At 42.4% G+C, this 12,488-nt stretch overlaps 1 protein-coding gene across 4 annotated transcripts in view; it reads right to left on the minus strand.

The window, feature by feature from the left end:
- The window catches only part of piezo1 (piezo type mechanosensitive ion channel component 1 (Er blood group)), a 334,545-nt gene that overhangs the window by 161,585 nt on the left and 160,472 nt on the right, over positions 1 to 12,488 (minus strand). For all 4 annotated transcript variants that reach the window (XM_067998049.1, XM_067998050.1, XM_067998048.1 and 1 more), the window contains exons 4-5: positions 10,767 to 10,809; positions 204 to 357 (exon numbers count right to left, since the gene is read on the minus strand). In XM_067998049.1, the coding sequence (XP_067854150.1) occupies positions 204 to 357; positions 10,767 to 10,809 (197 nt within the window). The remainder of the gene's footprint in view (positions 1 to 203; positions 358 to 10,766; positions 10,810 to 12,488) is intronic.

Raw genomic sequence — 12,488 nt, forward strand, 5'->3', positions numbered from 1 at the left:
CTCTTCCTGCTGTCTTCACCTGCCAGGAAGGTGGCAATGGCTTTCCCGCACAGGCCAGGTTCAAAATTGCAGTTGGGGCCCAATAACGGGTTATGATAATACTACTTTTTAATTTACAACATCTACATCACTGAGCAGATGTGAGCTCAATGAACAATGTTCTACAAAAAATTCCATATAATTTCTAAAATACTTGTACTCACCTCATTGGATTCAATGCTCTCAGTCTCCTTGTTTGGTGTTGTCTTTTTCTTTGTCAAACGATTACAAAAAGCTAATGTAATGCAACTAATGAGAAATATTCCCAAATCTGGAGCAACTAGTCGAATACCATTTGGAATATCATTGAGATCAAGTCTAGAACAGAAAAAGAAAAAAATATAATGACCAATCTGGTACATTATTGTAGCAATCATTTAAATAGTAACGTGGCGGAGAAAACTGGGTGGCATAGTGGATTAGAACATTGTCCTTTCACAAGGAGCTTGACTCCAGCCCACAATACTGGTATCAATCAATTTTTTTTGGTCATAAGAGCTCCAAGTGAAAGGAGTCTGGGCAGTCACAATACAATTCACAGTGGATGTGGATGTGGATCCACAATATTAAACCAGCCACAAGAAATTGTTCACTTCACCTGCGTGCAAAGGGTGGGTTTGAGAAATGAAAACATTGACAGTGATTTCCAACACTGTTTGAACAGTTTCAATAACATTTCATGGGATATTCTTGAGTTTTGATTAACACCTCGATTGATAGCTCATTTCAGAAGTAAGAGAGGCTCTTGAACTTTGACAGATTTTAGGGTGAACACATTGGACTCAATTATTCTGAGATACACTATGGTACATAGTTTAGTCAACAGGAAGTTGACAAACAGTAATTTTTTATGTGGTATACCTAACAGTCCTTTCAGTAAAATAAAGTTGGGGATTATATTTGTAGTCACATTCAACTGTAGTTGTAGAAAACAAATAGTCGATTGAAGGGGATCTCATGCTGCTCAGAATACACAAAAGAATGTACGCTAAATGAAAATGTAAATGCAAGACATAGTATGAAATGGATACATCTACTTCAGCACAAAATCTGTTGGGGATTTATTAATTTCCAGAAAAAATAAAGTACAAGTCCAAGATACATACATATATAATAAAACTAGTCAGCACCAGTGTGGACAGTGTCATTAACTATGACTTCCAGCAAATTACTAGGTTATTCCACATATCAAAACTGAGTCGATACGGAAAATTTTGCAGACGATAGAAAACTTATTTTTAATGAATAAGTCCATGATTTTTGTAAGATTCTTAACAAAGATGATGAATCAGAATTATATTAATAGCCATTCATTAAAGGTATCCAATTTTACATGAAGTCAAACCATTGGCTTATATAAATTAATCATGAAAATATTGTTTTCTTATGAGGCAACAATTTTTTTTTTCCACACTGTCATTGTATTTTATCTTTTACTTATCAAACAAAAATTCCTTTGGAGAGCTGCTTTGTAACCTTGCCCGGTTTAACAAAAAATTATTTTCACCATTTATGTGCATGAGAGTTCAATGTTTAAAACCAAAAATGGCAAAATGGAACTTCAGCATGATAATATTGCAGCTGAAGCAAAGCCCTCACAAAATGTTTGAGCAAACCCTTCTGTCACAGATCTACTGTTTTAACTGTACTTAAGGAACATATTTTGGGCGTATTAATTGCGGCTTAACAGTGTGTGTTTGGCTAAGTGATGCTGTAGAACCCTGGATATGGAAAATTTATACTAGTCAGCTGGAAATTAGCTATGAGTAATGGACAATGCAATGTGTAGCACTGACTACTCAACATCTACCTTGGTCATTTTTTTCCCTCAGGCCTGCGGGCAATGTTGTTCCCCACCATTACACTGCATCTGGTCCAACAAATAAAATAAATGATAGAAATATTGATTTTTTTTTTCTTACCTGAGAGGAGCCGAGCCGAGCCGAGCGGAGGGAGCGTCCGATAAAAGGCGAGATTTCAGAGCGCTGAGAACAGCTGAGAGGAGCCCAGCCGAGCGGAGGGAGCGTCCGATAAAAGGCGGGATTTCAGAGCGCTGAGAACAGCTGAGAGGAGCCGAGCCGAGCGGAGGGAGCGTCCGATAAAAGGCGGGATTTCAGAGCGCTGAGAACAGCTGAGAGGAGCCGAGCCGAGCGGAGGGAGCGTCCGATAAAAGGCGGGATTTCAGAGCGCTGAGAACAGCTGAGAGGAGCCAAGCCGAGCCGAGCGGAGCTGCGACCGAGTTCCAAGTGACGTCAGGAATCAGATCGGGACGCGACACACGGGAGGCACCTGATTGGTGAGTAGGTTCAGGTGAGTATTTCTACTTATCTACAGCAACAAAAGTAAAAGGAAAGGGAAGGTCTGCTGGTCTTATAGGAAGTAGCGTTTATTTTTTAGTGAATCAAGGTCCCTAGTGTAGTTAACATTCTCTAAATTGAGAACAATTTAAAGGAGTAAACTCCTTAAAGGGAGTGGTAAGTAGTTTTTCTTTCCTTTTTTTTTTCTCTTGACATTGTAGTTGTTCTTAAGCTAATTTAAGGGTTAAGTCATGGCAGGAGATCCCAGGGCCGTGTCATGTTCCTCTTGTGGGATGTGGGAATTCAGGGCTCCTTCCTGTATCCCTGATTCCTTCACCTGCGGGAAGTGTGTCCAGCTGCAGCTATTGTTTGACCGCTTGACGGCTCTGGAGCTGCGGATGGACTCACTTTGGAGCATCCGCGATGCTGAGAAAGTCGTGGATAGCACGTTCAGTGAGTTGGTCACACCGCAGATAAAAATTACTGAGGGAGATAGTGAATGGGTGACCAACAGACAGAGGAAGAGTAGGAAGGCAGTGCAGGGGACCCCCTGCGGTCATCTCCCTCCAAAACAGGTATACCGTTTTGGATACTGTTGGGGGAGATGGCTCACCAGGGGAAGGTGGCAGTGGCCAGGTTCATGGCACCGTGGCTGGCTCTGCTGCACAGGAGGGCAGGAAAAAGAGTGGCAGAGCTATAGTGATAGGGGACTTGATTGTAAGGGGAATAGACAGGCGTTTCTGCGGACGCAACCGAGACTCCAGGATGGTATGTTGCCTCCCTGGTGCAAGGGTCAAGGATGTCTCGGAGCGGCTGCAGGACATTCTGGAGGGGGAGGGTGAACAGCCAGTTGTCGTGGTGCATATAGGCACCAACGATATAGGTAAAAAACAGGATGAGGTCGTACAAGCTGAATTTAGGGAGTTAGGAGTTAAACTAAAGAGTAGGACCTCAAAGGTAGTAATCTCAGGATTGCTACCAGTGCCACAGGTCAGTCAGAGTAGGAATGACAGGATAGCTAAGATGAATACGTGGCTTGAGAGATGGTGCAAGAGGGAGGGATTCAAATTCCTGGGCCATTGGAACCGGTTCTGGGGGAGGTGGGACCAGTACAAATTGGACGGTCTGCATCTGGGCAGGACTGGAACCAATGTCCTAGGGGGAGTGTTTGCCAGTGCTGTTGGGGAGGGTTTAAACTAATGTGGCAGGGGGATGGGAACCGATGCAGGAAGTCAGTGGGAAATAAAGTGGTGACAGAAAAAAAAGGCAGTAAGGGAGAGTGTACAGAACATGACCGGACAGATGGTCTGAGAAAGCAGGGCAAAGACCAAGGGAAGTCTAGATTAAACTGCATTTATTTCAATGCAAGAAGTCTGATGGGCAAGGCAGATGAACTCAGGGCATGGATGGGTACATGGGACTGGGATGTTATAGCTATTACTGAAACATAGCTAAGGAAGGGGCAGGACTGGCAGCTCAATGTTCCAGGGTACAGATGCTATAGGAAAGATAGAGCAGGAGGTAAGAGAGGAGGGGGAGTTGCGTTCTTGATTAGGGAGAACATCACGGCAGTAGTGAGAGGGGATATATCCGAGGGTTCGCCCACTGAGTCTATATGGGTAGAACTGAAAAATAAGAAGGGAGAGATCACTTTGATAGTCAACAGGAAATTGAGGAGCAAATATGTAAGGAGATTACAGACAGCTGCAAGAAAAATAGGGTGGTAATAGTAGGGGACTTTAACTTTCCCAACATTGACTGGGACAGCCATAGCATTAGGGGCTTGGATGGAGAGAAATTTGTTGAGTGTATTCAGGAGGAATTTCTCATTCAGTATGTGGATGGCCCGACTAGAGAGGGGGCAAAACTTGACCTCCTCTTGGGAAATAAGGAAGGGCAGGTGACAGAAGTGTTAGTGAGGGATCACTTTGGGACCAGTGATCATAATTCCATTAGTTTTAAGATAGCTATGGAGAAGGATAGGTCTGGCCCAAAAGTTTAAATTCTAAATTGGGGAAAGGCCAATTTTGATGGTATTAGACAGGAACTTTCAGAAGTTGATTGGGAGAGTCTGTTGGCAGGCAAAGGGACGTCTTGTAAGTGGGAGGCTTTCAAAAGTGTGTTAACCAGGGTTCAGGGTAAGCACATTCCTTATAAAGTGAAGGGCAAGGCTGGTAGAAGTAGGGAACCTTGGATGACTCGGGGGATTGAGGCCCTAGTCAAAAAGAAGAAGGAGGCATATGACATGCATAGGCAGCTGGGATCAAGTGGATCCCTTGAAGAGTATAGAGATTGCCGGAGTAGAGTTAAGAGAGAAATCAGGAGGGCAAAAAGGGGATATGAGATTGCTTTGGCAGATCAGGCAAAGGTGAATCCAAAGAGCTTCTACAAATACATAAAGGGCAAAAGAGTAACTAGGGAGAGAGCAGGGCCTCTTAAGGATCAACAAGGTCATCTATGTGCGGAACCACAAGAGATGGGTGAGATCCTGAATGAATATTTCACATCGGTATTTACGGTTGAGAAAGGCATGGATGTTAGGGAACTTGGGGAAATAAATAGTGATGTCTTGAGGAGTGTACATATTACAGAGAGGGAGGTGCTGGAAGTCTTAACGCGCATCAAGGTAGATAAATCTCCGGGACCTGATGAAATGTATCCCAGGACGTTATGGGAGGTTAGGGAGGAAATTGCGGGTCCCCTAGCAGAGATATTTGAATCATCCACCGCGACAGGTGAGGTGCCTGAAGATTGGAGGGTAGCAAATGTTGTGCCTTTGTTTAAGAAGGGTGGCAGGGAAAAGCCTGGGAACTACAGACCAGTGAGCCTGACATCTGTAGTGGGTAAGTTGTTAGAGGGTATTCTGAGGGACAGGATCTACAGGCATTTGGAGAGGCAGGGACTAATTAGGAACAGTCAGCATGGTTTTGTGAGAGGAAAATCATGTCTCACGAATTTGATTGAGTTTTTTGAAGGGGTAACCAAGAAGATAGATGAGGGCTGTGCAGTAGACGTGGTCTACATGGACTTCAGCAAAGCATTTGACAAGGTACCGCATGGTAGGTTGTTACATAAGGTTAAATCTCATGGGATCCAAGGTGAGGTAGCCAATTGGATACAAAATTGGCTTGACGACAGAAGACAGAGGGTGGTTGTAGAGGGTTGTTTTTCAAACTGGATGCCTGTGTCCAGCGGTGTGCCTCAGGGATCGGTGCTGGGTCCGCTGTTATTTGTTATTTATATTAATGATTTGGATGAGAATTTAGGAGGCATGGATAGTAAGTTTGCAGATGACACCAAGATTGGTGGCATTGTGGACAGTGAAGAAGGTTATCTAGGATTGCAACGGGATCTTGATAAATTGGGCCAGTGGGCCGATGAATGGCAGATGGAGTTTAATTTAGATAAATGTGAGGTGATGCATTTTGGTAGATCGAATCGGGCCAGGACCTACTCCGTTAATGGTAGGGCGTTGGGGAGAGTTATAGAACAAAGAGATCTGGGAGTACAGATTCATAGCTCCTTGAAAGTGGAGTCACAGGTGGATAGGGTGGTGAAGAAGGCATTCGGCATGCTTGGTTTCATTGGTCAGAACATTGAATGCAGGAGTTGGGATGTCTTGTTGAAGTTGCACAGGGCATTGGTGAGGCCGCACTTGGAGTACTGTGTACAGTTCTGGTCACCCTATTATAGAAAGGATATTATTAAACTAGAAAGAGTGCAGAAAAGATTTACTAGGATGCTACCGGGACTTGATGGTTTGACTTACAGGGAGAGGTTAGACAGACTGGGACTTTTTTCCCTGGAGAGTCGGAGGTTAAGGGGTGATCTTATAGAAGTCTATAAAATAATGAGGGGCATAGATAAGGTCGATAGTCAAAATCTTTTCCCAAAGGTAGGGGAGTCTATAACGAGGGGGCATAGATTTAAGGTGAGAGGGGAGAGATACAAAAGGGTCCAGAGGGGCAATTTTTTCACTCAAAGGGTGGTGAGTGTCTGGAACGAGCTGCCAGAGGCAGTAGTAGAGGCGGGTACAATTTTGTCTTTTAAAAAGCATTTGGACAGTTACATGGGTAAGATGGGTATAGAGGGATATGGGCCAAGTGCAGGCAATTGGGACTAGCTTAGTGGTATAAACTGGGCGACATGGATATGTTGGGCCGAAGGGCCTGTTTCCATGTTGTAACTTCTATGATTCTATGATTCTATACCTTTTGGTGAACAATTTCTACATATAAACCTAAAAATTACTGTTGGCAACTTTAGTAAATAAACACTTAACATGTTTCTATGGCATTCCTTCTCTGCTATTTTGCTGCGGGCATTTGCCTGTTTATTTTAAAATAGCAGACATAGGAACGGCAGATAGGTGCATTAAGCCTTTGTTCACTAATAGCATTAACAGTAATTTCTAGGCTATACTAAAATTATTAATATATTAAAGTTACCACAATCTTGACCATCTAGCAGCATCAGAAACAATTATTTAGAAGATATAGGACAGTGAGTACTAATGTATATCGCTGACACTGGACCACATAATTCATGACTACCAAATGCATAAGAGAGTTATGAGATCCAGGATTACAAGTAACGAGTTATATTGCAAGCATATTGTGCGCTCTTTCTAAAGTTCACAGCAGGGCACCTACAAGTGGTGGGAAATAAAGTCTACCCGCACCTAACAAACTACACAAATTAATCAGATCACCTAACATATTTGCAACAAAGATGAAATTACAAACGTTATGTCCAGTCAGAGTGACAATCTGTACAAATATTCTATCACACCAATAACAGTGCTGAGACCATCTCTTTCATTGTATGAAAAGTTTTTGGCCAGTATATTAAGGCCATGAAATTATGTGGTGCAAATTTTAGTTAAAAAATTTTTACTATACAATCTCTGTTCCCTAGCCACCGACTGCATTCCTCTCTCTGGCCACTGTCTGAGGCTGAACCAGACCGTTCGCAACCTTGGCCTCCTATTTGACCCTGAGATGAGCTTCCGACCACATATCCGCTCCATCACCAAGACGGCCTACTTCCACCTTTATAATGTTGCTAGTCTCCGCCCCTGCCTCAACTCTTCTGCTGCTGAAACCCTCATCCATGCCTTTGTTACCTCTAGACTTGACTATTCCAATGCTCTCCTGGTCGGCCTCCCATCTTCCACCCTCCATAAACTTGAGCTCATCCAAAACTCAGCTGCCCATATCCTAACTCGCATCAAGTCCCATTCACCCATCACCCTTTTGCTAGCTGACCTACATTGGCTCCCGGTCCAGCAACTCCTCGATTTTAAAATTCTCATCCTTGTTTTCAAATCCCTCCAAGGTCTCACTTCTCACTACCTCCGTGACCTCCTCCAGCCTTACAACCCTCCGAGATCTCTGTGCTCCTCTAATTCTGGCCTCTTGTGCATCCCCGATTTTAAATCGCTCCACCATTGGCGGCCGTGTCTTCAGCTGCTTGGGTCCTAAGCTCTGCAATCCCCTCCCTAAACCTCTCCACCTCTCTCTCCTCCTTTAAGATACTCCTTGAAACCTCCTTCTTTAACCAAGCCCTAATATCTCCTTACGTGGCTCAGTGTGAAATTTTGGTTTTGATAACGCTCCTGTGAAGCCCCTGGGGACGTTTTACTATGTTAAAGGCGCTATATAAATGCAAGTAGTTGTTATTGTTGTAAATGGAATTCTCTAGTCCATTGTTTAATTAGAGGTCCTGACCTATTTAATAGACAAAAGAATTTCTTACAAACACATCAAGTATGCTCACACTAATATTCTCACAGCATAATTTGAAGACCTAAGTTTTTAAATCGAAGTATTAACGTGGGTGGAAGGATCTGTGGAGACAGAGTGGAATCCAATGTACACTATTTTTTAAAATAGAGTGTTGGTTGGGTAGTAGGCACACTCAACATGGTACAACAGTCAGAGAGATATTTTTACTTGATGAATCTATAAATTGTTCTCTCAATTTTTAAAGTGTCAGTATTATTTTTTCTATATTTAAATATAAAGCTTTCTCATCTCTGTGAATGAACATTCCCAAATAAACAGACATATTTGGTCAAGCAGTACTGATTATAAGCAGTCAACCACAAATCCGTTCATTGAAACAAGCTGGATAACTGTTCAGAATCTGTCCAACCGTTCCTTTGCCTGTGCCTGAAACATCAAATTTACTGGAAATAGCCAGCAGCTGTGTCTTGTCACTAAAACTGAACTTTGGCATCATCATGTATGAGGGGGAGACAGCAGTGATGATTGAGCACAATATGCTGCTGCCCACACAATGTGGAAATATTACTGCATTTCAAGACAATTAAACAAAGCACAACAGCCTTGCAGAAGGTGGATTTCATTCCAGTGAAGTTATAGGCCAATTTTGAACATTGCCCAGTCTGGATTTAATTCCAATAAAGTATAAAGCAAGTGGTTTTATCTTCTACTTATCCCAGATTTGCTAATAAAACATTAGAAATATGGACAGACTGCAAAGATGGAACTCTTTTCCGGGCTAGTGTAATCATGACATTTAAATCCATCATTTTCTGTTTTTCCACATTCTGTTGTTGAAATGAGGGCATTTTGCATGAGCTAGATTGGAACTGCACTACATTTCTTCATGCAGTGAAGTACTGTGCACAAATGTATTATAACACCTAACCATAATGGCCCAGAATTTGCTGGTAAAATAATAGCAAGTTTAATGCGCACACCGTTATTAGTGTGTAAATCATCTAGCAATTTGTGGCAAGGAAAAGATAACTCGTGAGTTGTGAATCGCCACAAATTACTGGACGATTTGCACCGCTCCGCCATTAGCCTCGCGAAAACTCAGCTCGCCTGTGAGTTTCAAGAAATTGCTGAATTTGCACATTAATTACCAATTAAACTCACCACAGAAACAGCATATTGATCTTTTGAATGAGGAGATTTATGTTCCTGCATCGCCACTCAACCTCTCCGGTCCGGAAAGAGAACAATTGAAACGTTCTCATTCCTGCAGGTAGTAAATTATTCTTGGAGACTTTTTAAATTCTAAATTTTTAAATTTTTTTTCCTTACATTTCCTTTCTGTCTCTTTTTGCTCTCTCTTAATCCAATCTTTCCTTCCCTCACTTTATTTCTCTTTCTATACCTGATTTGACTCTAGTTCACCCTAATTCCTTCTCCGCCATTCCTCTGTTTCTTTCTCAATCCTTAAATCCCATTGGTTAAGAGATAGACCGTGGGTCCCATCGTTCACCAAGGTCCCAGACGCCCCGTTGCCGTTGCTGCACCGTTATCTGCTCGCACTTCAAGCAATTTGCTGCGCAAAAAATTTCAAGATGAAGGGTGAGGGAAAAAGTCTAACTAACGGGACGAGCTGCAAGACGCTCCATTCCAGCAAATTCTGGGCCATTACCTATGGCTTTAATTCTTTATGTACCTGCTGTATTCTGCGGCGAGTGACTCACCTCCTGACTCCCCAAAGCCTTTCCACCATCTACAAGGCACAAGTCAGGAGTGTGATGGAATACTCTCCACTTGCCTGGATGAGTGCAGCTCCAGCAACACTCAAGAAGCTCGACACCATCCAAGATAAAGCAGCCCGCTTGATTGGCACCCCATCCACCACCCTAAACATTCACTCCCTTCACCACCGGCGCACTGTGGCTGCAGTGTGCACCATCCACAGGATGCACTGCAGCAACTCGCCAAGGCTTCTTCGACAGCACCTCCCAAACCCGCGACCTCTACCACCTCGAAGGACAAGAGCAGCAGGCGCATGGGAACAACACCACCTGCACGTTCCCCTCCAAGTCACACACCATCCCGACTTGGAAATATATCGCCGTTCCTTCATCGACGCTGGGTCAAAATCCTGGAACTCCCTTCCTAACAGCACTGTGGGAGAACCGTCACCACACGGACTGCAGCGGTTCAAGAAGGCGGCTCACCACCACCTTCTCGAGGGCAATTAGGGATGGGCAATAAATGCTGGCCTCGTCAGCGACGCCCACATCCCATGAACGAATAAAAAAAAAGTATATTAAAATAATAAATAACATCAACCATCCTGCTAATCACAATAAAAAGGTAACTTGCACCCTATATGAAAATGTATAACATTAAAATATCACAGTAGTAGTCCAAATATAAGTAGTCATTTTCAACAGTTTTTTTTAAAAGAAATTAAGATTTCTCATAAACCTACGCACAACTTTTTGAAATGGTTGAATACTTGTTAAACTGCATTTAAAAAATCTGTGGCTATAGAGCAACCAGATAAAGAAAAATATATTAGCTTGTTGTATACACATTGAAGTTCATTTACAACAATATATAAATTTAAAAGGTTAATATATAAATTCAAAATGGTAATGAAATCCATTTAACAAAATGACATTCTTGTTATTTCGTTTGCAAATCATTGTACCTGGTAACTCCAATGTGCCTGGATAGGGTTTCCCATGTGCTGCCTGCAACAGAAAAGACAAATCTGTTACAATCAGTACCCTGGTTTATCTATATTTTTATACAATACCTACAGCATAAAACAATTCACCAATATTTGACTCATCATTGACTTTTGTGCATTTCCAATCAAGTATATGGTTTCTTTTTTAAATGTGCATTGTTGGCCTTTTGTGTCAAATTTTGTCTTATGAAGGTACTGTTCAATAAACAAGGCTATTTAATTGTAGATTACTAATAATGTACTGTAGAATAAATCAAAGTCAATAAAAATATGGATTTACTTTAATGTAATTACAATAGAACAAATGTCATATTTTGTAGAGGTTACATTTATAATTAAAAGGTAAAAGAGAAAGGTGAACTATACAGTAACACCATTCTTTGTGTCACTTCTCCCACCCCATTCAGGTAAACATAGTAAATACTAACAGCCTGGGTCATGTACAAGCCACCCACAGCCATATGCCACTGATGAAACTCTAATCAACAGTGTACTGTAAAGTGCAATAACATGGTTTACCAGGAAATTTTAATTGTACATTTAAAAAAATTAAAATAGGCAACAGCTACTGGAGCTAGATCCTGTTACACAAATAATTTGGTGCTAGATTTACTCTGGATTTAAAAATCCAGCATCAAACTGGTGCCATAAGTATATACTTGTATTTACACCTTTTGCCCAATTCAAAACTAAACAGTGAGTTAATTCACAGTTACTTTGAGAATCACTCTAATAATGAGATTGGATCTACTGGATTTAGCACAGATTGAATGCTTCAATTCCATACAGGACCTAGACCATGAATGCATATGTGCATCTTGGGAGCTTGTGTTTATGCAAAATGATGCTTCAAGTTTGGAGGGAACCAGAGTGTTAGGTAACTACATCATGTGCAAATGAGACAATACTGCTCAAAGCTGCTTCAGTTATGTGGCACTGCTTCTTTTAAAATAAATACTTCTCCCTTTCTCTCTGCTCTAGAAGGTATCAACTTTTTGCTGAACTACAGTTCCATGTGTCCAGGTGGCCACTATTTATGTATGAGCCTAATGATATCATAACCCACTTATCTGATACCCATATATGCACACCTCCAGCAGAAGTCATTGGATAGTGATCAAGAGCAAGAACCATGGCCATTCTTTCCCATTTCAAATTCCTGACTCCCCAAAGCCTTTCCACCATCTACAAGGCACAAGTCAGGAGTGTGATGGAATACTCTCCACTTGCTTGGATGAGTGCAGCTCCAACAACACTAAAGAAGCTCGACACCATCCAAGATAAAGCAGCCCGCTTGATTGGCACCCCATCCACCACCCTAAACATTCACTCCCTTCACCACCGGCGCACTGTGGCTGCAGTGTGTACCATCCACAGGATGCACTGCAGCAACTCTCCAAGGCTTCTTCGACAGCACCTCCCAAACCCGCGACCTCTACCATCTAGAAGGACAAGAGCAGCAGGCGCATGGGAACAACACCACCTGCACGTTAGCCTCCAAGTCACACACCATCCCGACTTGGAAATATATCGCCGTTCCTTCATCGACGCTGGGTCAAAATCCTGGAACTCCCTTCCTAACAGCACTGTGGGAGAACCTTCACCACACGGACTGCAGCGGTTCAAGAAGGCGGCTCACCACCACCTTCTCAAGGGCAATTAGGGATGGGCAATAAATGC

This window comes from Heptranchias perlo, chromosome 16 (genome assembly GCF_035084215.1).
Source record: "Heptranchias perlo isolate sHepPer1 chromosome 16, sHepPer1.hap1, whole genome shotgun sequence".
NCBI classification, from domain to species: domain Eukaryota; kingdom Metazoa; phylum Chordata; class Chondrichthyes; order Hexanchiformes; family Hexanchidae; genus Heptranchias; species Heptranchias perlo.